At 48.4% G+C, this 25,537-nt stretch overlaps 1 protein-coding gene across 1 annotated transcript; it reads left to right on the top strand.

Annotated features, from left to right (window-relative positions):
* The first annotated feature begins 77 nt into the window (after positions 1-77).
* Positions 78-24,689, top strand: SDHA (succinate dehydrogenase complex flavoprotein subunit A). Its single transcript, XM_019744589.2, has 15 exons — positions 78-210; positions 5,735-5,821; positions 6,804-6,965; positions 9,160-9,303; positions 9,571-9,735; positions 10,875-11,023; positions 11,645-11,769; positions 13,467-13,635; positions 14,338-14,533; positions 15,331-15,502; positions 17,761-17,879; positions 22,416-22,527; positions 22,653-22,783; positions 23,236-23,349; positions 24,358-24,689. The coding sequence occupies exons 1-15, from the start codon at positions 148-150 to the stop codon at positions 24,442-24,444; spliced, it is 1,995 nt and encodes a 664-aa protein (XP_019600148.2). The 5' UTR covers positions 78-147; the 3' UTR covers positions 24,445-24,689.
* Positions 24,690-25,537: the final 848 nt, after the last annotated feature.

Raw genomic sequence — 25,537 nt, 5'->3', positions numbered from 1 at the left:
CAGGCCTGGGTCTCCCGGGACCGGCGCCGCGGCTCCTCTCTGCGCAGGCGCAGTGTCTCGGCGCTCCCTGCCGCCCCCGGCTGGCGGCGAGCTGCGCAGGCGCGGCCCGGCGCGGGGGTTGGTGGGACAGCGCTGTGGCGAGCAGACATGTCGGGGGTCCGGGCGGTGTCGCGGCTGCTGCGGGCCCGGCGCCTGGCGCTGACCAGGCCGGTGAGTCGGCCCCGCGGGCGGGCTGGAGCGGGCCGGGCGGGCACAGATGGGCCCCACGGGCAGGGGCGAAGCGGACGCCGGGTCCCCGCGCCCGCGTCCGTAATCGGGACGGTCAGTGGAAGGCCTGCGGGCCGGAGCGTGGAGGAGCGCGGGCCTCCCGAGGGGTCGGGCGCCGTCCCGGGGCCCGCGGCGCTGTGTCCGAAGCCGGCCGGGCTACGTCTCTGTGAAGGTCACGACCCCGTTCGCCTCCGCAGGCCAAGGTCGCCGGGTCCCGGCTCCCGGCGCTCGAACGCGGGGAGGAGGCCGGGCTTCCCAAGGTCACGTGGGCAGCAGCGGCCTGTGGCTGCCCCGGGCCTCGGAATCCCAAAGCGCGCGTGGACCTTGGGCAGAGGCGGGACGGCGGCCGCGGGCGCGGCCTGGGCTGGGCCCTCCGCCTACCGCTTACCAGGCTGTCCCTCTGATCCCCGCAGCTCATTGGTGGGGCGATGGGGCCGCCGAGGCCCCGGGTGGCCGGTGACAGGATGGGGTTCGGGCCGGCGGCCCCCGTGCCTGCTCCGTTCCGAGGCGGGGTGAGGTGGGAGGTACGTCTGACACCCGGACTTTCGAGAAAGCGTAGATTGTGTGTCCACACCGGGACCTGGCCAGGAAGTTCAGGCCCTTCATGTCGGGTTTTGGATGGTGGCCTTTGTGCACACTTGTTAGACTCGCGGAGAATGCAGCGCGCTGACTGCAAAACCACGTTTGGGCGAGACCTCCCGGACGTTTGTTCTCCTGCGTTGTCCGTGGAGTACCTTCCAGATTTGGTCAGTCCAGGATGACAGGCAGGGCTGTGCTTTCCTGAGCCCTTTGTGCTGGATTTGTCAGATGTACTCTTTACATCTTCAGAGTCGATCTTTTACGGTTTTCTTTACACATTAAACTTAGAGGATTTAGTTATTTGATTCTTTTAAATGAACTTGCCCACCCACCTGCTTAGTAATTTAATTATAAGGTGAAAGTTCCAATTGGAACCAAGACATTCAACAGTATGGACATGACTTAATGCCTGTAATCATACCTGCAATTTTCTCCCTCTTGAAATGTAGATATTAAAATCATGTTAACCGTGAGATGGCTCAGCCAGCCATCCCATCCCGCCCACACCAGAAGGCATTTACCTGCTGCTGTAGTAGGTGCTTACAGATCAGACGCCCCCACCCCCCTAGGGCTCTAATACACGATGGTAAGGAGTCCTCAAGCAGGAAGTCAGTGAGCCTTCCTGGGGTATTTTTAGGCAGCCAGACATGAGCACGGGTCTCAGTGCTTCCTACTTATTGTGGGGAAATGAGGGGTGGTGCTTGGAGAAGGGCTAACATGTCCGTCTCCAACCCCCTCATGCCCCCTCATGCCGTGTTCTTCATGCAGACTAAGACCCTCCAGCCTGTGGACTCCCCTCACCCGCCACCCATTCTGTCAGCTCACGAAAGCATTGCTGTCCTTTGTCCTTTGTCCATGCTGGACTAGAAGAATTCTGGCTCCAAGCTTTAGCTGAAAGTGAGAATGCGGCTGTAAGTGCAACAGGTCAGAGTGTGTCAGCCTTTCCTACTGGCTTGGTTCGGGGTGATCTCTGTCGAGCCAGCTGTTAGCTGCCAACCTGTACCTTCATTATCTCTTTGTATCTTCTTAGCTGTCCTGTGTTTAGATATTTGTAAACATGACTTCAAGATAGAGTTAGTGAATTAATCAAGTTAGGACTAAAAAAGATAGTCTTGGGTTTTAAAGTCTTATCTTGAGTAAGACAGCTTTTCCTATGGAAATTAATTCCGCCCGACGCAACATATTAATTGGAGTTAGATTGGCAAGAACAAAAGCATCAAATTGGAGAGTAGATGGTGAGGATAATTGAATAAAGCCCACAGAGACTTTTTCTTTACCTCATTTTGTTCAATTCCGTAGTGTTTCCAAGTCATTTCATATTTACAGCTGCTTTCAGATTACGAACCTATTTTGCCTTTTCTTTGCTTTTCAATTGCCCCAGTGCACTGACAATTTGCATAGTGTCCCAAAGTAGTTTAATGGAAAGGAAAACTAAAGACCCCAAAAAGCTGTTAGTTAACTGTTCACTTCAGATGAGATTCTTCAGATCCTTTAGCATGAATATCCAAGGTTTTCTTCTAGAATAAGTTCATTTTTTTTATGTTATGTTCTGAATATGTTTTAATGGTGTATCCAGAATTCCATTATTTAGGCCATTGTAGCAAGCATTTGTTTTGCTTCCTGAGATAATTATAATGCCAGTTGCACAGCGTTTTGTATTGAGTGATATATTTCATGGTTCACCTAAAAAATTGTGCCTTGGTTTTGGTACATAACCTGGATATTCATCTTAGTTTGGAGTCCCAGAGACTCCAAACTAATTGTGTCAGTGCACTGGGGCAAGTGAAAAGCAAAGAAAAGGCAAAATTTGTAACCTGAAAGCAGCTGTAAATATGAAATGACTTGGAAACACTACAGAATTGAACAAAATGAGGTAGACAAAAATTCTCTGTGGGCTTTATTCAATTATCCTCACCATCTACTCTCCAATTTGATGCTTTTGTTCTTGCCAATCTAACTCCAATTAATATGTTGCTCGATGAACAATTAATTTCCATAGGAAAAGCTATTTTCAAGATAAAAGACTTTTTAAAAACACAGGACCTTAGTTGTGGAGGGCGCAGCTCAGCTCCAGGTCACTTGGAAAAAAGTCCTGGAAGTACACACTGTTCCCCAATAGAGTCCTGTTCCTCTTCCCCAATAAAATCTTTAGAAAAAAAGAAAAAATAACCCAGGACCATCTTTTGTAGTCCTAACTTGTTCAGTTCACTAACTCTTGCGGTCATGTTTGCTAGTACCTAAACACAGGACAGTGGTGAAGATACAAAGAGATAATAAAGGTACAGGTTGGCAGCTAACAGCTGGCTCGACAGAGATGGCTCTGAATCAAGCCAGTAGGAAAGGCTGACACACTCTGACCTGTTGCACTTGCAGCCTTATTCTCACTTTCAGCTAAAAGCCTGGAGCCAGAATTCTTTTTTTTCCCCAAGGGCCCTCAGATCGTGGGGTAAGTACAGGATCTGTAGTTAGCCAGGCAGACCCGAGTGCAGACCCCGCGTACCCTGGATAGACCGCATTGCTCTGTGAGGTTAGTGAGGGTTCTGTGACGTGACGTGTGAAAGCTCTGTGCACTGCTCATCTGGGCCAGAGCCCACAGCTCGCCAGCCTGCACAGGGTAGCATCGTGAACTGCATGCATTAAAGCCTCCTGTTTTAGAAACCTTTAAATCTTTCATGACAGTAATTACACATAGTTGTAAAAAAAAAAAAAAAAGTCAATGAGTACAGAAGGCCTTATAAATGAAAAGGAATGAGACCCCCTCCTTCTCCAGACCTGCTCCCCAGTGGAATGGATTCTGAATTGTCTCTGGTATTTGGCCTCTGCTATTTGCTTCCATTTCTCTAGCTCATGTGCAGGTGTTTGTTTAACCCACTTTGGACATCAACTCTGCTGGTGGGTGAGGGTTTAGTTCACTTCACCATCCTGTTTCCTACATTCTCAGTCCTCACAGTGTAGTTATGCAGCCGCTTTCAGATCCTCTGTTGGCTGCTTTCGCAATGGTATGGCTTGTTCTTACAAGTTAGTTTCTCGCTCCTGATTCATAGGTGTGTTTTATTAGAGGAGGGTTCCCCACTTGCTAGATTGCGGTAGTGTTTGCCCTCTCCTCACTTAGTTCTTCGTTCTACCTCCTCATTCAGTCACCTGTACTTTTATGTTGTTAAAAGGTCTTAGTGTTCCTTTTAATTGTACCTTAGGTAGATTTCCCCATTCTTCATGTTGTCCTGTTAGAAAATGTTACAACATTAATAAGTAGCACAGAATTTAAAGACAGAAATTCAGTTAAAATTGGACCCTCCCAATTCTACAGTCACCACCCCTGAAACAGATTTAGATGATGCAGAGGTTGCTGTTACAATTTTCCAGAGGGAGGCAGTGTGATAATTTGTTAAGATTTCACTATAGTAGCTGCCCCTTTCTGTTTTAATTTGGATTACAAAATGTGCTGTTCTTGTTGGTACTATTACCTGTATTTATATTTATTGTACTTTATAAAATTTCCAAGAAATTTTTATTAAAATTCCTCCAATGACAGTTCTTTGTTAAAATGTCATTTTACCATTTAAAATATACTGAAGCAGAGGAATTTTTGTTCTTTTTAGGTCCTTTTAATTCATTTTCTGAAAGAAAAAAAACAAATTGGCTTATGTCACTGAAAACAAATGTGCTTAAAATTGAAATTGGAGAATTTAAGAACATTACTCTGACCAATTCAGATGTACTAGAAAATCCAAGGAATTACTTTGTAATTGGAATGAACTGAAATGTTTGTGGCAACCGTCATTTGGTCTCAGAGTCAAGTCGCCCAGCCCCTGCCCGAGTCCTTTCAGCTTACAGGAAGTCCGCTCAGAGTACAGCAGCTCTGTGAGTCCATTTTGGATTTTGCCAAATCCCCCTCCCTGTAGTGCCCACTGGTTTGCCCTACAGAAGAACTGTTCTTTATCCCACAGAATAACCTGTCTTCCAAACTAGACTCCGTGGAGGCATCTCACACCCCTTTTGTAGCTGCTGATGTACTTGCTCAGATTGTCCTTTACGGCATCTCTAAGACTCCTCCTTTTTCGTTTGTCTACTGGAGTGCGGTCAGCAGGGTGGGGAAGTGTCCCCTGAGCTGCTGACCATTGTTAGCATATGAAGAGTGCGGCCTCTCACGCTGGGCTGGGATTTCATTAAGACCAGTTTTCTTGTGTACGTGTTGATGGGATGGGACATTTAAGCCAAGACCTGGAGAACCATAGAGGTTCACCAGGAAAAGGCCAGGGACAAGTGTCCAGTCAGAGCGCCTGGCGCTGTGGCGTAGGCAGATAAGGGGGGTGGCTGAAGCCTGGCACCCACGTGGAGAGTGGAGAAGCAGGACTGCTGGCCTCTCGTGTGCACAGTGAAGGGATTGTGGCCCTGGTGCCTGAGTGTCACAGCAAGCAGTAGAGCATGGTCGAGAGCCTCAGTGTCCCGACACAAGGTCCTGTCCCTTCCCGGGGAACCGTAAGACCTCACAGATGGTGCGGCCCCAGAAAGAGGGCTATCGTGGGTGAGTCCAGTAAATGGGCCTCAATGTTTGCAGAACTACTGGGAGCGCAATGTGGGCACCTTCCCCAAGGTCCACTAAGTAACATAAATGAAGAATTCCTGTGAAAGGGCGCCTTTTTATTTCCTGTCTAAGTCGGTGAGTATCCTGTTTTGAAACAAACTTCATCTGGAAGGGCTTTTCCTAGAGTGCCAAGTCACCTTGAGCATGCCCGGATCCTCAGGGTGAAGTTGAGGCTCCCAGGTGAGGTTTCCAGGTGAAGGGGAGCACCTGGGTACATAAAAAGGTTAACAGCTTAGAAGGGGGGTGTTTAATTATGAGTCCCTCTGCCTTCAAGATACTTACGCTCTCCATCTGCCTCCGCAGAGCCCAGCAACACCGCAGACAGGTACCCGCAGTTTTCACTTCGCTATTGATGGCAATAAGAGGTCGTCGGCTAAAGTTTCAGATTCAGTAAGTTCACGGCTTTTTGTTCCATTACAAATGATTTTCTTGGCTTAGAGGGGGTTTTAATGTTTGAGTAATGCACAGATATCATTTAAAGGAAAAAGTCTCATTCCAGCGCATGCTCAGATTATGTCTAGTACAAACAGAAACCTAGATATTAACATTTTTTGCTTGTAGCTCTTGTGTGTTTTTAAACCAGATTAAAATTTAAGTCAAAGCAACTAAAAACAGTGACAAATGAACAGTATTTACTGTGATTGATGAGGACATCCCTGCTCCACCCACATAGGACCACGCAGGCTCTTTGTGTTAAGTGAGTTCATTCTGCTCTCTGTTGAAGAACCTGAAATTTGCTTAGAAGTCCTCTTCTCATAACCTGACAGTAGTTACTGAATACTGCCTGGTACCTTCTCAGTCGCACGAAAACACAAGCATGGCCCTGAAACAGCGGGGTGCTCCTTGGTTCTCAGGTGGTCACCCTGATGAACCAGAATGTGCTTATCTGACCAAAAACAGCATTTGAGCATTTTTGTAGGAAGCCCACACATCATAGGGGACAGTCGTATCAGCCTGTGCATGTGGGTGCAGACAGAGAGGAGAAATCAAATGATAATGGAAAGGAAAAACCATCTTCAGAACTAACTGTTTTGATTTGTGGTTGCTTTCCCATACATCTACCGTTAGTTTTCCCTGCTTTCAGGTGTAGATTTAAGTTTCTGGTATTTTCACTGCTGATGGGTCTCCTAGCTCCTCAGGCTCGATGGCTCCAGCTGTCGGCAGGCCTGTCGGTGGCTGCTCTCAGTGTGAGGTGGTGCCCAGCACACCGTCAGGACTGCTGAGTTGGTGCTGTTCATCCCACGCAGGGTGCAGGCCGTCTGGGCATGGCAGTGGTGCTTTACTTTTGTCTTTCATTTTCTTGCACTGTCACCACAGCCTCACATTTGGCGTAGTGGAATGGGTGACTGACGAGTGAATTTTTCTTTTCCAGATTTCCACGCAGTACCCAGTAGTGGACCATGAGTTTGATGCCGTGGTGGTGGGCGCCGGAGGGGCAGGCTTGCGAGCTGCGTTCGGCCTCTCTGAGGCGGGCTTTAACACAGCCTGCGTGACCAAGCTGTTTCCCACCAGGTCCCACACTGTGGCGGCCCAGGTAAGAGACGGTGATGTCAGTGCTCTTGGCGCCTGCAGGGCGCCTTGCCTTCCAGCTTCTACCACACCCTCCCACCACAGGCTGCCTGCCCCTTGCTTCCCCACCGCTCACGCAGGCCCCACTGCCTCCACCCGAAGCCTTGCCGTCACTCTTATTCCACTCCGGTCACACTTGCACTTCTCTGATCACTCTGACCACTGGCTTTCCAGGTGGGAATTCCTGCCCATTCGCAGGAATTTTTTTCACTTTCCGGTTCCCAAATCCCGAGATATAAACTGTTTTCTGTTCTCCACAATGAATCATTTCCACAACGTGACGGCCGATACTACCAACCACCTGGGTTCAAGGAGCCAAATTCCCGACCAGCTTTTCTCAGGATTCGGGAACGGGAAAGCAAAAAAATAAATAAAAAAATCCTGAGAATGGACGGGACTTCCCGCCTGGAAACCCTAGCGATAAATAGGAAAAATGTCTAAGAGATACGTTGTGAGCAGTACGTTTATTTCCCATTGTGGGTATTACTGGGTTCAATGAGCCGATTTTCCCGATTTCCCGGCCAACTTTTCTTGGGATTTGGAAATGGGAAAACAAAACAAAAAACTCCTGAGAACGGGCAGGAATTCCCACCTAGAACCCTACACTCCACCCAGCGCCCCGTCCCTTCCTGGTGTCATTTCCTTCACTGCACTGACCAATCTGAAATGAACTCGTCTGTGGGCTTGTTCTCCGTCTGCCCGGAAGCTCGTGGTTCTGCCGCCTCCTCAGACAAGTCTCATTGGGTGTGGTGGCGATGAGCTTTGATGACATGTGACTGTGCAGGACAGAAAACCATGGCCGAAGTTAGGGAGGAGAACAGAAGGACAGTGGGCAATGACTCAGTGTCGTTCTAGGCACACTTAGTGGGCCCAGCTTGTACAGAGGTGGCATTTGAAAGTCACATCTGACTGGCTTTTCTAGTACTTGGGACACAGTTCCTCATTGAGAGTACAGTGAGTGGTGACTTTCCAGGAACCCTAAAAGCCGCCCGAATCTGGGAGAGCCTGTGTTCAGTGTCCAGCAACGTTCTTTGGGCGCTCAGCTATCTTGGTGCTTTGTTCTCAGGCTGTGCTCTGTAAGCTCACGGATGAATAATGGACACCTGTGGAGACTTCGCTGTCTAAAAGGAAAAATACAGGCCATTCTAAGTAATAGTGCAAAGTAGTGTGATACTAATAAAAGAAAGAGAGAGGGTGGTTTAACTTGACTGTTGGCTCTTGAGAAGAGGCTTAATGGGAAGGGTTAGACAGGTGGCGGCCTGGACAGTCTCAGGACGCCGGGAAGGCTAGGCGTCTGTGGCCCAGATTCTCACTAATAGCGGCAAGAAAATGACAGCATTCGTGCACGCGCCGGGCTGAGCTTTCAGTATGCAGCTCCTACTGTGGTACCGATATACTTCGTCAGGGTTATGTTCAGGTTTGTAGTTTTAGGAGCTGGACAAAGGAAGTGACAAGGTTCCTCACATTACTGGGGAAACTGAGGCATAGCAGTATGAGGTGGGGAAGGGATCCAGCAGGGTCTGCTGCACTTAAAAGTTGACATTGACTAACAGTTGGAAAAGAGGAGGGAGTTAGAAAATGTGCCTTTAATTGTGAAAAAGGTGATGTAAAGAGAGGGAATCCAGTTTTAAGTTGGAGCAAGATAGGGCCAGCATCTCGCCTGGTTTCTGTGCCTCTGAGGGGCGGAGCCAGTGGGATAAGATGGGGGAGGAGGGGCAGGCATAGCAGAAGTTGGGGGGTTGAGTCCGAGCTTGCAGTTGGTCATTCGGCAGGAAGCACATCTCGTCTTCAACACATGCCCGTCAATACTACTGGGAACATTTCATAAAGTTACCCAGATTTGTAGAGCACCTTTCCCGGGCCAGGTTCGGTGAGTAGTAAGCACTGCACATGTGACCTCTCACTTAGTCCCATGCACCTCTTCGAGGGTTTCAGCTTCATGTCCCGTTCCCAGATGAGCAGACTGATGTCGAGGGATGCGGGACGCATGTGGGATGAGGGCCGTGCTTTAGAATCTGCTGTGTGGTGCCACCTCCCTGCTAAGGAAGGTCCTGGATCCAGTCCTTGCCTGTTCCTGGCTTCCTCCCAATGCAGCTCCGGGCAGGGCCATGGGGGCTCCCATCTATAGCTGCTGAGGTTGCCCTGTGTTTGTGTTCCAGGGAGGGATCAATGCTGCCCTGGGGAACATGGAGGAGGACAACTGGAGGTGGCACTTCTATGACACCGTGAAGGGCTCCGACTGGCTGGGGGACCAGGACGCCATCCACTACATGACAGAGCAGGCCCCTGCCTCCGTGGTGGAGGTAATGACCTCACAGCCTGTTTGCATTAGGGTTCAGGCAGATGTGGGCAGAGGAGAGGATGGGAGCGAAATAATGGGGGGCGGAGGGGGCGCCTCTCCTCTTACTAGCCACTCGATTCACTTCCCAGGACATGCTCCTCTTTTCTGAAGGGTCGCCGTTTCCATAAAATGTGCTCGTTTGGGTCTGCAGGTTTAGCTTGAAGTTGTTCAGGGTACAAGAGTCTCTCAATCGCTATGGGGTACGAGGTGCTGTTTTTATGTTGCACAGCTAGAGAATTACGGCATGCCCTTCAGCAGAACTGAAGATGGGAAGATCTACCAGCGTGCTTTCGGTGGACAGAGCCTCAAGTTTGGAAAAGGCGGGCAGGCCCATCGCTGCTGCTGTGTAGCCGACCGCACTGGCCACTCGCTGTTGCACACACTGTATGGACGGGTGAGTGAGGCCGCCCGGGGCACGGTGTGGGCCAGGCAGCGTGCTGCTGAGCCGGACACAGGGACCCTGGGGCGGGTCCGAGTGGCAGCACACAGGCCTGAGTAGTGTCTTCAGAAGCAACGGAATAACTTGGGAGACTTTGTACAGTAACTGTTCATTTGAAGTTTTCTGTTTTAGAAAATTAAATTCATAATCAGTACAGACCAGGTTTGAACTGCTGACCTGCCGCACTGAAAGTAGAAGAGGACAGCAGGGATTTTAAGGCTCTTTCACCATGTCTGAGTTCCTGATTTGTTTTAATACTTGACTGTTAAAACAGGACTAAGACCTGAGAGATACTCGTAGTTGTCACGGGCCAATCCGGGCCAGCGTCAGCATGGCCAGATAATGTGTATTCTGAACTCTGGATTTCCAATGGGGACAGGTCATTGATTTGCAAGTGTTAGGACACGAGTGGCTTCTCTGACCAAGTGTGCAGACAAATATGTGACAGGACCTGCCCGTCCCATGGAATTGTGTGTCACATGGGGTGCTGGCAGTTTTAGTGAGACACCTTTCAATTAGCTGAGGGCACATCGGACCCATGTCTTTGTCTGGTACCGAACCTTCTGGGACCAGGGAAACCAGTCCAACAGCTGCCCGCCTCGTGTGACCACAGATGTGGCTGGTGTGCTGAGGGGCTGTATGTTTTGCTTTATTTACATTAAGTGGCTGCGTGTGGCCAGAGCTCCCGTATAGAACAGCCCAGTATAAGTCGAGACCGTGTGTTTCTTGGGCCCAGCTGTGGCGTCAAACTCTGAGGGGAGTGTCCTGCTGCGTGTGGCGCCAGAGAGCCTGGACTGCCTCCAGGGCTATGTTAGCACCTCACTGGTCCCCTCTGGTGTGCAGCAGCGTGCATGCATCCTTTTTATGTTTCCTTTACACAGCTCGGACCAGAGCCCCTTTCGAGTTACTACAGGATCGCACCAGTTCTGTGGGTGGTGTGACCCCTTTCCAGCCTGGTGCTCTCCAGGGCTTACCTGAACCGTGTGTTACGACCAGACAAGGCCTTCACTTGTTCACATGAACACGTCACGTTCAGTGTTGTTTAACACCTGAAATGCAGTGGGAAATGTGCCTTTTCTTCTTCTTTTTTTTAGTCTCTGCGATACGATACCAGCTATTTTGTAGAGTACTTTGCTTTGGATCTCCTGATGGAAGACGGGGAGTGTCGTGGTGTCATCGCACTGTGCATAGAAGATGGTTCCATCCACCGCATAAGAGCAAGGAACACTGTTGTAGCTACTGGGTAGGAATCTAATTTTCATGGTGCTTCGCATCTCTGTAGGGAAGCTTACTTTCAGGGGATCTTGATTGTAATAAAGGGCAGGCAGTTGGAACAGTGGTTCAGACGTGACCTAACCTGGGAGGGGAGTCACCTGAGCCAGCCTCAGTTCGTTCTCTCCCAAGGGGAGCACCTGCCTCTGCCCTGGGCGAGAAAGTGTCATCAGTTTGCAGCGGGGAGGACCCTGGAGAAAACTGAGACCTAGAGACTCACATGACATTTTCTGGAATAACATCCCTTTTGCTTTAATTGACCCTGTGTTTTTATTGATTTCTGGGGTAGATTAGTGCTGTTTGTTCACGTGATGAAAAGGAATGATTTCCATTTTCTATCGACAGTCTGTTATTTTAACCCTTAAAAAGGTGAGTATGAACATTTAAAAATTTTATTATAGAAGTGAGAAATGCTTCTCCAAAGGGCAGTCACTTGAACAGTACAGAAATACTAAAGAACAAGTGAGAGTTCTTTAGTACTCTCAGGTGCCCTTCCAGTTGCCCAGGGAGCATGTGCAGAGGGCACCATGTGCAGAGGAGGTCCCGACGGGCGCTGTGTGCACTCACTGCTCTGCTGGCCGTCTGTTTCCAGGGGCTACGGGCGCACCTACTTCAGCTGCACATCGGCCCACACCAGCACCGGTGACGGCACTGCCATGATTACCAGGGCAGGCCTTCCCTGCCAGGACTTGGAGTTCGTTCAGTTCCACCCCACAGGTAGGATGGGCTGTGTTCATGGAATCGGCTCTTTGGGTCTTTTAAGCATTAAGCATCAGTACGTGTGGGGCGCTCACTGTGGTCCCTTTCTCGTCCCTTGGGTCCTAACGCGTCATTTCCTCAGAAGATTGCCCCTGGCCTAGTGTACTTATCCCGCTTGCAAAGCAGCGGTTGCTCCGTGTTCCTCCCCACTGGGCTGTCAGTTCTGGTCGGCTCGGTCACTGTCTTCAGTGCCAGGCATCTCGTAGGGCCTTGGTCAGTATTTATTGAGCGAGTCTCCTTAAAGCCAGAGAGTAGCCCAGGCGGATTCAGTTTGTGGGGGGGACATCGGGCTCCCACTGCCTGGTAACATCAGGATGCACTCCGAGAGGTGCTGACGAGTGAGGGTGCAGTCGTGGTGGACGTGAGCTCGTTTGGGGGCATCAGACAGTTGGGTGTACAGTGTGGTATTCAGAAGGGGGCTCTAGGCTGGGGGTGCTGGCTTGAGAGAGTTTGGGGATGTTATCTAGTATCTGAGAATCTGTGTCTTGGGAGACGAATCTCGCGCTGACCTTTCTTTCTAGGTTGCTTTTCTGACCTGTCAACAGAAGAGCCTCCGTGTGTGGCAGTGGCCACCACACTAAGAGCAAGACCTGTTTTTTCTCTTTCCTTTGCAGTACGTTCTATGAAAAATTAAAAAATGTTATCAGGTGCTTTTACAATTGCTGGTTATAACCAGTAAAATTGAGAAATCTGAGACCTCTGTAATGTATTTCGAGCTCCATTTGTCACACTTCCTTTTCAATGTCCGAGAAGGAAACCACTGCAGAAAATGCCATTGAAACTAGGAAAACTATCAAATATATGGTGATGGAAGGAGAACTGAGTCTGGGTGGTGAACACACAATGGGATTTATAGATGATGTAATACAGAATTGTACACCTGAAATCTATGTAATTTCACTAACAATTGTCACCCCAATAAATTAAAAAAAGAAAAAAAGAAAACAAAAAAAAAAAGAAACTAGAAAAACTGAAAAGCAGACGAAATGCAGGATTTTGCATTCTCGTTGTAAAAACAAGAGAACCCCGCTGGTGTAGGAGTGAGTCAGCTGTCAGCTCTGGAATTACATCATGTGTTTGTCTCCTTTGTTAAAATCCAAGTGAGGCGTGGCCTGCTTGTTCTCATAGGTTGAGGGACAGTCACTGTGAAGGGGGTGGGCCTGATGGGTGGCCGCTGTGACTTTGGAACGTTGGGCTGCTTACTGAGCTTTAATGGCCCGTCCCTGGAAGTGGGGAGAAGAGTACCTGGTATTGTCAAGAAGTCAGGATTTCACTAAGGACAGCGTAAGTATTAACTGTAGTTATTACCCTTGTTGGTATGTGGTTACTTCAGAGAATAACTTGCCAAGCTGGCTTTTCTTACCTAAACTGGTCACTACAGTTTCAGGGTATAAAAGGATGTTTGAAAAGTAAAACAAGACCTGAGCTGTTGAACGTGTCCTAGCTGTGTTGAAAGGTTAAAGTGGGAGTGTTTGTGGGGCAGTGTCACTGTCCACAGCAGCCGTCCATCCTCACGCGGCATAGTCATCCAGACGCCCTGTTTACTGTCGGACCCTGTTGGGTGTAACGCCCCTCGCGTCCTCGCGTCCTCTCCCCCTTGCCTTGAGAACACACTAGTATTGGAAGTGCAGGTGTGACTTGGTTGGGTCTTGCAGGCATCTACGGCGCTGGCTGTCTCATCACGGAGGGGTGCCGCGGCGAGGGCGGCATTCTCATCAACAGCCAGGGCGAGCGCTTCATGGAGCGGTACGCCCCTGTCGCCAAGGACCTGGCCTCCCGAGACGTCGTGTCTCGGTCCATGACTCTGGAAATCCGCGAAGGCAGGTCTGTGCATCTGTCCCATGTGTCTGGTGGCAGTGTTCATGTCCGTGTCTTCACAGGGGCTGGTGTGGCCTCAGTGTGAGCTCAGGCTTAGGGCTCGCCTCTGCTGCCTCCAACCGTCACCTCAGCTCACAGCTCCCCAGAGCCCTGCCTTTGGAGAAGTGTAGCCAGTGGGTGTAACTCTCTCCAGTCTGTGGGACATACTTTGTGAGTGGGTGTGTGATACACACAGTCACTGTTGAGGAGTGCGACAGCACATGAGCCCTTGGCATTGTGCTGTGTCACCCACACTCTTTGTTCTTCCACAAGGCAGCTTCAGGCTCGTCAGTGGGTGACACTGCTCCTTACTCTGGTGACACGTCACATAGCTGCTGGTGTGGCCCTTGGAGGTTTTCCGTTTTTACATAAAACTGAGAGGTCAAATGATTCTTTGGAGTATTTGGCATAAAAGTGCTCTCTAAAGGCTCGGGAAACCATGGCACACAGCTCAGTGAGGCTGGGATGTGTGTGTGTGTGGCTCACAGCTGGCTGTGTCCAGCCTCTGGAGTCTATGCTGGCACATAGCAGGTGCTTAGGAAAGACGAGGTGGCTGGATTTTTATCGGGTGTGAGGAAATGGGGAGTGTCCCGTGCTGCGGTGGTTCTGTACTCTCCCATCTTTTCAAGGCTGTTCTTTGTCTCACGCTGTGCTGTCCCTTTCCACCAGGGGCTGTGGTCCTGAGAAGGACCATGTGTACCTGCAGCTGCACCACCTGCCCCCAGAGCAGCTGGCCATCCGCCTGCCTGGCATTTCAGAGACCGCCATGATCTTTGCGGGCGTGGACGTCACCAAGGAGCCAATCCCTGTCCTCCCTACTGTGCACTATAACATGGGTGGCATTCCCACCAACTACAAAGGACAGGTGACGCCACAGGGAAGGGCGGGGACAGGGGGCGCACCCTGCAGTGGCCCCTGTTGATGGACGGTAGTTAGAGGCAGAGGACACGACTGTCGGAGAGTGCGAGCTACCCAATGGCCGCACTTACTTGAACTGCTGCTACTGGACGGCAGAGGACACTGAGACTGGGAGGTCCCGGTCTGAGTGTTTGCCTTCACTCCTTAGTAACAATCGATTCTTAGTGATTTCTTATCGCATCTTAGTGAATAGTCATAGTGTCATTTGCATTATTTTTATCTTTACAGTGAGCTTGTAAATTGAGTCCTTTATAATTCGTATCTCTGGGTGGTGTGTAGTTCATGCAGCTCTTCAGTCAGGTGGAGTGGGTGGGGTGGTGTTCTTACAATAGGTGAGCACTGAGTTGGAAGGGCCTGATGTACAGCTGCAATCTCAGCTTCCCAGTTCACTGCTCCTGCAACATGCACACTCTCTGCCATGCTCCCTGCGTGCTCCCTTCTGTGTTCCCTGCACACTCCCTTCCGTGTTCCCTGTGGTGCTCCCTGCACACTCTCGGGTTCCTTGCACACTCCCTGCATGCTCTCTTCCTTGACTCCACAGCGAGAGGGTGGTGGGTGAGCTTCCTGGTGAGAACTAGACGTGGCACTGAAGTCGCAGGTGCTGCCATCTGGGCTATTCTGACCCCTCAGCATGGGTAGTGGCGTATCGCAGGCAGAGGGTGACAGAGCAGTGCATGCGGAGGGTCCCTGTGTTCTCGTGCAGGCTGCGCTCTCATGTCTGCTACCCCCCTTCCTTTCCCACAGGTTCTTAGGCACGTGAATGGCCAGGACCAAGTTGTGCCGGGCCTATACGCCTGTGGGGAGGCCGCCTGCGCCTCCGTGCACGGCGCCAACCGTCTTGGGGCCAACTCACTCTTGGACCTGGTCGTCTTTGGCCGGGCGTGCGCCCTGAGCATCGCAGAGTCCTGCAGACCCGGTACGGTTCTCCTCAGGTAACCGGGTGCTTCTGGAGTCAGGGTGCTTGTGACCACACAGTAGGAGTCTGCTTTCTCCCCAGAAATGACGAAACACATTCAGAGGGTTCGTGTTGATACACTTGAGATGACACAGGCTGGGTGAGGTCTTAAAAAGCTGACAGGATAACATTTTTGGTCAGAATTTTACTTTGTAGTCATTACGTTCTACTTAGAAAAGTCACTATTAGGAGATTGTTCTTTTCAGGTGAAGTTTATCACACATTACTTGTCTGATACAAGTTACTTACTTGCAGTGAAATACTTAAAATCATAGGTTTAAATGAACATATAAGTTCTTGGTACTTACAGAAAAGTAATTTAGGCCGTTCTAAAAGCAAAGTGTACGTAATTTGCTAAAGGAGAAAGGGATGGCGGGATGCAGACAAAACACAGGCTAGGTCATGACTCCCCTGTTAGTGACAGAATGGATTTGAAGCTGCTTTTCTTCTGGTGGTAACTAAAATATTTGCAGAGGAAAACCAAGTGCTAGAACTGTGAGCCCCACTGAGACCAGGACAGTTATTGCGGCTCCTCCCTCCAAAGGCCCTCACATGGCTGACCTTGCCCCATCTGTTACAGCAGTAATGTGAGTGGGAGACACTTCCCAAGGACAGGACGATGGGGTCCCTGGGCCCCCAGTCTTCCCATTACGTTTCACTCATTGGTGTTTTCAACTGTTCAGTTCGCTTTTTTTACTGAGCAAAAGTTTTTTGCATAGATTTTAAGTTGGTGAAAGTGATGCAGGAGAAACAGTGCAGTCTTACTACGCACTAATGAAGCATAGCCCTTAGTGGAACGAGGTGCCGTACCCCCTTTCCTGTCTGCAGTTGCCGAGGTGTGCATAGTAAGGGGGTGGCAGCCTGTTCACTCCGCCCCGCTCAGATCACAGCGCCAGGCTGAGACACGGGTGGAGCCTTGTCTCCAGTCACGTCGTCTGCGTCCGACCTGCTGCTCGTCTCACTGTCGCGCTGAGCCCGGTGCCCAGTCTCTCAGTGCAGAGCGGAAAGCTTGAGGTTCCCTTTCTCTGAAAATGGGAATAAGGAAGTTTCATAAGGATACCTTGTACTTCTATGTCTGAAGGATCGGTACACACATGAAAAATGTTTTTACAGTCAGCAACGCAAAGAAACAAACTAGCCATACGTGCAGCAGTGAGCATGACTCAGATGTGAGAGGTTGTATGGTCCGGACTCAGAAGGTACATGGTACAATTCCATTTAGATGACATTCTGGAAAAGGCAGAACTAGGGATGAAGGAAGATGGATGGGTATTTGCCAGGGACCCTATCCTGCCTGTGGTGGGGCCTACGCACTTCTGTCCAGGGTCGCAAATCTCTACACATGGTGGTGGACTTTACTTTTCCTCTAATTTCAAAGTGAAAAGAGGAATAGAAAAATGTTTGTACTACTACTCCCCTCAAAATGTGAATATTTTAAACATTGAAATGTTGAAATCCCAATCTGTATTCTGACTGTGGTGGATACAGGAATCTGTGTGCGTGTTAAGATTTGTAGAACTATGCACCTAAAGGGAAGAGTCAATTTTACTGAGTGACCATTTTTTAAAACATTATAAACAAGCAAACGAACCAGCCGGCTGCCTGGAAGAGCTCAGGCAGTAGAAAGGCCAGTGCCGGGTCCCCTGGAGAGAGTGGCTGCAAGCAGCTCTGCAGGCCTTTGTCTCCTGCACTGCATACCTCCTGCATATAGCACCTGCTGGATATAAAACGTTTCATGTCATCCCAGAAAAGCCTGAAAACTCCTCAAAACATTTATCTTTATAGAAAGGTGGGAGAGCAGACGTTGAGGTTTAAGTAAGAGGGCACAAGGGTCAGGATTGGCAGGAGACCTGGGTGGGGAGGGTGTTAGCAGAATTGCTAAGAACCACTATTCTGAAGGATGCCATTTTTCCCTTAATAGAGGAATAGTATAAAGTGTGTTCGCATAAAGTAATTTTTAAACTTGAGATGGTTTCTCTTGTTCATTCAAAAATTGCTTATTGGACACCTACTCTTTGCCAGAAATGTTGTCTTGATGTTTATTTTTTTGCCCCAAGTTAACAGATGGTTTCTCGGGTATAGGGTTGTCCAGGTGGAATTCAGGTGCATTTTCCAAACTCTGAAAGGTTATAGTACACACTTGGTGCCATGTGTAATCCATCCAGTTTTTTTCAGTGTTTTTCAGAAGTTAAATTCTAGTCTTTTTTTTTTTTTTTCAGGAGATAAAGTTGCCCCAATTAAAGCAAATGCTGGGGAAGAATCTGTCATGAACCTTGACAAATTGAGATTTGCTGACGGAAGCATAAGAACATCGGAACTACGGCTCAATATGCAGAAGGTAAGAACCAGACGCTCAGCCTACACAGGCTTTGGGATGAAAGCTGAGGATGAATTCCTGCTGTAGCAAGTCGGAGTGCAAAAGAGATCCGATGAGACAGAAATGTGTGTCTTTGCACATACAAGGATGGGCCAGCTGCTCAGGGACTGAGCCTTGTCATGTGCTCCAAGGTGCTGGCGTGTGAGCTTCCCTCCTCACCATCTCTGCCAATGTGGGGACAGCACAGCCTGAAGGAGAGGGCCAATGGAAGGTCCAGGAGGCTCAGTTCCCACTGGAAGCTTCCTTTTAGCAGGCTTCCTGGAAGCCCAGCAATCTCATTGCCAAGAAATTAATCCCATCAGCATACCAAGCTTCCAGTAACTCTGGGAGTCTCTAAACTGGGCCCATTGATGCCTCTAAAATCAAGGAGTGGGAGCCTGGGTCGTGGGTGGAAACTAATCTGTGCATTGGTTATTGTCAGTATTTACCTTCAAGAGCATGTCTGATGGAACATTCTGTGAGGGTGGAAACATTCCGTTATCTTTGAACACACGTGACTGTAGAGCACGTGAAATGTAGCTCATCTGACTAAAGAACTGAATTTCAGTTTTAAGGTAGATAGGTATATGTGGTTAGTGGGTACCGCATTGGCTAACACAGGTTTAGATTAATAAAAATAATATGTAAAACAGATAGGAATCAAGCAAATTCTTCTAATAAGGGATTCTTGGCACATGAACAAGATCTCTGTCCACTTTTAATTATTTACAAGACTTTTTGTGTGGACGTTTCCTGAAAAGAAGCCCCTTGCTTTCATCCCATTGTGAAAGGGGTCCAGTGGCCCATATATACAGACCCCAACGCCAGGAAAAAGTTGCGTGCAGCCCTTCTCATAGGGCTGTGGATCAGTCTCCGGGTGGGGCTTGGGCCTCACGGAGGCTTCCTGAAGTGGTAAGGACGAGAGCATGAGTTAGGGACACGTGTGTTTAAGGCCCTGCGGCACTTCTGTAGGGTTCTGACTGCTGGGACAGGTGTACTCTGTGTAGACAGGCTGGAGGTACGAGACTGCGGTAGGAAACACTGGAGGCTTTCCTACCAGACGAGGCAGGTAATGGTACCTGTCACGTGCCAGGCAGTGTTCCCACTGCCAGAGTCAGCACTGACCAGAACACAGACTTTTCTGCCCTTGTGGGGCTTGCGTTTGAGTGAGTGGGGGAGTGACTTTTCTGCTGATTCCAGCTTTCACAGTGAGAAATACAAAAGAAATGAGGTATGTATTGAAAGGAATAGACAAAATTTTTCATTACAGATATGATTGCCTAAAAATTCCAAGAGAATAAAGTGAAAAATTAATAAAAACAATGTAAGAAAGGTGTCTGGATAAAAGATTCATATCCAAAAATCAGCAGCTTCCCAAGGTTCTTAGAATAATCCATTCAGAAGTTGATGTTATGAGCTGCAGCCAAAAAGGTTAAAATGCCTTGAACGACCTAACCAGGACTGTGGAAAAGGTGTGCAAAACACGACGACTGGAGACCAGGAAGAGTGTTTTCCCTGATACTTACTAGACACTAAGACATCTTTTCCCATTTGTTCTTCCTGGAAAACCTTGACGTGGATGCTGTGCATTAGCACCTCACAGTGTGTGTCATTTTAAAGAAGTCGATGAGCTCCCACTAAGTAAGTTCACTTATAGCCCCGTGAGCCTGACACTGGCAGAGGAAGAGACATCTGGGTCAGTAAAACAAAATCCAGTCTAGAAACAGGCCTCAGTACACCGATTTAGCACACAATAAAGGGGCTTTTCAGGAGCGACGACAAGAAGTCATTTAGTAAATGATAGGAAACAAAGGTAGATCCTACTTCTCAGCATACCTAAAATAAGTTCGTATCATATTTCTTATGAGCAGAAACAGTAAAACTGTAAGGTACTTAATATGAGGAGCTTATACACAGTAACCTGAAGACCAGGCAGTGAGTGTTCCCAGGCCTCTTACCTCACACCTTCCACCTCGCTCAGTGCCTCCTCATCTCAGCACCTCCTGGTTTATATCACCAAGGGGGTGTCTGGGGGCTTCTGTGACATTACCAGCAAACCTGTGAGTGGGACGAGAAGGCAGCCCATAGCCCACATACAGCTGCTGTCTTCTCGGGAATTCCAGGATGGAGTGGTCGTGTCCTTTCTGCCACCATGTATTAAACACTTTGATCAAAACTTCATTTTAACACCTACTTATGATAAAAACTCTCAACAAAGTGGGTATAGAAGGAATACACCTCAGCATAAGAGGCCATATATGACAAACCCACTGAGTATGAATACATCACACTCAGCGGTGAAAGCTGGAAACTTCTTCTAAGATCCTGTAACAAGACAAGGATGCCCACTGTCCCCACTTTTATTCAGCATAGTACTGGAAGTCCATGCCACAGCAGTCAGGCGAGACAAATGAAAGGTATCCAAATGGGAAAAGAAGTAAATTGGTCACAGATGACATGATACTATAGAGAACGCTAAAGAATCCACCAAAAAATTATTAGAACTGACGAATGAATTCAGTAAAGTTACAGGATACAAAATCAACATACAAAATTAGTTACGTTTCTATACAGTGATAATGAGTTATCAGAAAGAGAAATTAAGAGAACAATCCCATTTACATTTGCATCAAAAAGAGTAAAATACATAGGAATAAATTTAACCTGGTGAAAAACCTGTACACTGAAAGAAATTGAAGGGGTGGCCGGTTAGCTCAGTTGGTTAGAGCGTGGTGCTAATAACACCAAGGTTGCCAGTTCAATCCCCACATGGGCCACTGTGAGCTGTGTGCTCCTTAAAATAAAACATGAAAAATTGAAGAGGACAAAAATAAATGGAAAGGCATTCTGTGTTTGTAGATGGGAAGAATCAGTGTTTTTAAAATGTCCACATGACACAAAGTAATCTGCAGATTTAGTGTAATCCCTATCAAAATTCTGATGGCATTTTTCACATAAATAGAACAACTAATCCTAAAATTTGTGTGGAAACGAAAGGCCCCAAATAGCCACAGCAGTCTTGAGAGGGAAGGACAAAGTTGGAGGTATCATGATCCCTGATTTCAAACTGTATTACAAGGCTACTGTAATCAAAATGGTGTGGTATTGGCATAAGAGCAGACACATAGATCACTGGAACAGAATAGAGAGACCAAAAACCCATGCACATACGGTCACTTAACAATAAAGAAGCCATGAATGTACAGACAGTCTCTTCAGTGGTTTTGAGAGAACTGGACAGCCACAAGCAAGAGAATGAAGCTGGACCCTATCTCACACCGTACATAAACATTAGCTCAAAATGGATGAGACCTGAAACCCTGAAGCTCCTAAAGAAAAACAGAGGCAGTGAACTCCTTAACTCGATCTTAGCAATGATTTTTGGGATCTGACACCAAAAGCAAAAGCAACTAAAGTAAAGCAAAGTTAAGCAAGTGGGACTACAAAAAGCATCTGCTCAGCAACAGAAACCGACAAAATGCAAAGTCATCCTACTGAACGGGAGAAAATACTTGCAAATCATTTATCTGATAAGGGGCTCATGTACAAAATATATAAAGAACTCATACAACTCGAGCAAAAGATCAAACAATCCGATCAAACAATCCAATTGAAAAATGGGCAGATCTGAATAGACATTTTTCCAACGAGGACATACAGATGGCCAACAGGTACATGAAAAGATGCTCAACGCTACTGATCATCAGGGAAATGCAATCAAAACCATAGTGAGACACCACCTCACACCTGTCAGAATGGCTGTCATCAAAACAAGAAGTCACAAGTGTTGGTGAGGATGTGGAGAAAGGGGAACGCTCATGCACTGTTGGGATTATAAATCGTTGCTGCCACTGTGGAAAGTAGTATGGAGGTTCCTCCAAAAACTGAAAATGAAACTGCCATCAGATGTAGCAATTCCACTTGTGGGTATTTATCCAAAGAAAAAGAAAACACTAACTTGAGAAGATACATGCTCCTTCATGTTCATGGCAGCATTACTTACAGTAGCCAAGGCACAGAAACATCGAGAGATGAATGGATGGAGAGTAGCACATGTGTGCAGTGGACTGCTATTCAGCCATAAAAAAGAAGGGAGTCCTGCCGTGGGCAACAGTATGGTGGGCACTGTGCTGAGTGAGGTAAGTCAGAGGAAGACAAATACCATATGATGTCACTGGAACCTTAAAACACACACACAAAACTGAGCTCATAGGTACAGAGAACAGATTGGTGGTTGCCAGAGGTGGGGGTGGGCAAAATGAGTTAAAAATACGTCCTGGGGATGCGATGTACGTACTGCATGGTGACTATAGTTACAAACTACTGCGTATTTGAAAGTTGCTACGAGAGTATCTCACAAACAAAAACCACATTTTAAAATTCAGAGTAACAAACACAGTCTGCATTTCCTAGTTTTCTGTTTAATATACATAAATACTTTATGAAGAACATCTAGGGGGTTAGCCATGGCTGGGTGGCCTCGTGTACGTCAAGGTCAAGTGGGGCTTGGTGTTGCAGACCATGCAGAACCACGCGGCCGTGTTCCGGGTGGGCAGCGTGCTGCAGGAAGGCTGCGAGAAGATCAGCCATCTGTATGGGGACCTCAAGCACCTGAAGACGTTTGATAGAGGTGAGCAGCTCCCAGGCCTCTGCCCAGGCTGGGTGCTGGATGCCCCATCAGCGCTGACGGGGGTGGGGGCTGTCTGACAGGACTGTCTGTCTCACGGGACAGTCCTGTGTCCTGTGTGTCCCCAGGGATGGTCTGGAACACCGACCTGGTGGAGACCCTGGAGCTGCAGAACCTGATGCTCTGTGCACTTCAGACCATTTATGGGGCGGAGGCCCGGAAGGAGTCACGTGGGGCTCACGCCAGGGAAGACTACAAGGTGCCACTGCAAACCCACTCGCTGCCAGCTGGTAGCCAGCCCCAGCGGCCCTGACCTCGTCGGGACTCGGGCCGTGGTGCACATGGGCTGCGTGCAGGCTGGGATCTGGGATGGGCTGGTCCAGAGGTGCTTGCCTGTGACTCGAGGCTGACCCCTGACATGTGGCGCTTCTGCACGCCCTGCGTCTGGTACTGAGCTGCACCATGTCAACGTGGGAGGCATTAGACATTGTAGCGGGCAGGGCCTGGGCTGGAAAAGGGACAAGGAAGGTCCGGCTCTAAACAAGGCCAGCTGGGCACAACGGAGCCTCCTTGTTAAGTGGGTCGGGGCTCATACCAGACTGGCAGTGAGTTTGCCCTGTTTTCTGGTTGTGTTGCTGTTTGAGCAGTGAGACGTGTGGGATGTAAGTGCTGACAGTCTTTGCTGAAACACACCTTGTCTGTTGGCCTCAGGATCGGGTGGACGAGTATGACTACTCCAAGCCCGTCCAGGGGCAGCAGCGGAAGCCATTTGAGCAGCATTGGAGGAAACACACCCTCTCCTACGTCGACCTCAGGACTGGGAAGGTAGGTGGGGGGGCGCGTGGTCTGCTCACGGGCACCAATAGACCCCTGCATTTGATGATCTGGGACCAGCAGCATGGATTTTCATCAACTGCTGACAAATGTGACACCCCACTGAAAAGGACACTGTCAGTCAGGCTTCTGTTCCAAGCCCAGAGAGAGCAGGGTCAGGGCGTGGAGGTGATGGGAGACACCCCTGCCCTGTCCTCCCCTGAGCTAGACCACCTGGAAGCCCAGGCGATGCTGGAGCGAGCAGAGGCGGGGAGTGGTGGGCAGGTCCTGGGAACTGCCAGTGGAGGCTCCCGGTCTCGTTTCATCAAACACATTCACCCACTGGGCATCGGTGCCAGGCGTTACAGTTCAGGTGCACTGTTTAGCCCTAACCTTTTCATAGCTTGTAAGGGTTCGTCTTGATCATTTGTCTGGGGCTGCAGACACTGCTCTGTGCTCATCACTTCACAATAAATAAGGCTGCCTGCTGGGACGGGCAGTAGTTGGCATCATTTTTCAGGAAGGCTATTCTCTGACAGTATAAAGAAAATTAACATTTATAAGCTCACTAATTAGAAATATCCTTTATTGTCATTTTGAAATATTTCACGTTTTGTATATGTGTACATACTTTCTTTCCCTTACGCGTGTGTATAAATATTCACTGACAAGTAGAAAGAAAAAAACGAAATAAATAGAGTATAAAGATACTTCAAGTATGACAGGATATAACGGGTTTTCCCTGCAATTGGAGGATTTTGGTTAAGCATCAAGAATTTTGTACAGTTTGTTTTAATTGCTGGGTTCTGTTGTGTGGATTTACCATAATGACATGGCAAGCCCCGTTGTGAATTTAGATCGCTTTTGAGTTTGTTGTTGAAAAATGCACCAGTGAATACCTTTAAGTTCCTGCATACTTGTCTGCAAATCTAGCTGTATAGTTAATTTTTCAAAAGAGCACAAGGAGAAGGCTGTTAGTACATTTTGTGCCCCACCTTACCACTGACTCTTCTCTTTAAGGTCTCGCTGGAATACAGACCCGTGATCGACAAGACTTTGAATGAGGCTGACTGCGCCACCGTCCCCCCCGCCATTCGCTCCTACTGATGGGCCTGGAGTCCACCAGCTCTTGTAATTATGTACAGTACAGCTCGCGCATGTGTTCGGAGCATAACTGTTCTTGAATCCTGTACTCTAGTGAATAAGGATTGATTTGAACAGAGATCGTCTGCCCAGTGGTCAGCAGCTTGCCAGTAATCAGAAGTGTGAAGCTTACCTTTATCCCCTGCTTTATTCTTGTAAAATAATAATACTGGACACAATCCTTAAATAAAACATGAATTACAAACTTGCTTTAGGCGTATTTGTTGACCTTAAATATAAAGTGTGATTCTTTTATCCTGGTACATTTTGTTGTACGTATTTAAGTAAAAATGAATTTTAGTGCTTGACAGCAAGTGAGGAAAACTGTTTCTTTCTTGTTCTCAGTAACAAGTGGTTTAATGTGTGAACATGTGTCATAAAGCATTTAAATAACCAAATATGAAATAGAACTGATGTGGGTGTAGGTGGGTTGCTTCCCTCCCCACTTCCTTTCCTGTGCTGCTTGGGGTCACCCAAGTTCTGGTCTCAGAGTCGGCTTCTAGCTATAGATGCCAGTCCAAGGCAGTTAGGTTCATCTACTTAAGATTCTGTTTTTCAGTGTTCGGGATTGTCTTTAAAATATTTACGTTTGTAAACACATCAGACATTTACATGATCTCGGAGTGCACCTTAGTTGCCCTGACCCTCTCCGCTGCCCCCCTTCTGCCCAGAGCATTGTTTTCTCTTCCTCGTGAGTAGTGTTGAAGAAAAAAGGAGATGGACGTTCAGTCGTATTACACGGACTGTATGTCCTGGGGTCATCCCTCAGCATCAGTACAGGCATTTCCTTCTGACCGCACCGTGCTCCCTGCCGAGTGGACCTTCTCCCCTAGTGCAGACGTCTGTGCTGTCTCCAGTACTAGAGATGCCACAGTGGGTAATGGTGTGACGTTGTTTTCTCTGCTGCTTCTTGGAGGTGGAGTCCCAGGTGCAGAATTGCTGAGTCACCTGCTTTAGTTCGGTGTCGTCCAGTTCTCTAGGGGCTCAGTGACACAGTCCTTGTATCCTCATACCATAGCGTCGCAAAGAAGAAAGTATGATGGCAACCTGTGGCTGT

The sequence above is a fragment of the Rhinolophus sinicus genome, linkage group LG03, assembly GCF_036562045.2.
Source record: "Rhinolophus sinicus isolate RSC01 linkage group LG03, ASM3656204v1, whole genome shotgun sequence".
NCBI lineage: Eukaryota > Metazoa > Chordata > Mammalia > Chiroptera > Rhinolophidae > Rhinolophus > Rhinolophus sinicus.
Note: the sequence above shows the minus strand (reverse complement) of the source record. Positions and strands in the feature narration are given on the sequence as shown.

What these genes read in the sequence shown, in the direction of transcription:
- SDHA (XM_019744589.2), top strand. Translation starts at nt 148, where the DNA reads ATGTCGGGGGTCCGGGCGGTGTCGCGGCTGCTGCGGGCCCGGCGCCTG. An exon ending in CGTTCAGTTCCACCCCACAG is followed by an intron (nt 11,770 to 13,466) that starts GTAGGATGGGCT and finishes TGGGTCTTGCAG; the next exon opens with GCATCTACGGCGCTGGCTGT. An exon ending in TACGGCTCAATATGCAGAAG is followed by an intron (nt 17,880 to 22,415) that starts GTAAGAACCAGA and finishes TTGGTGTTGCAG; the next exon opens with ACCATGCAGAACCACGCGGC.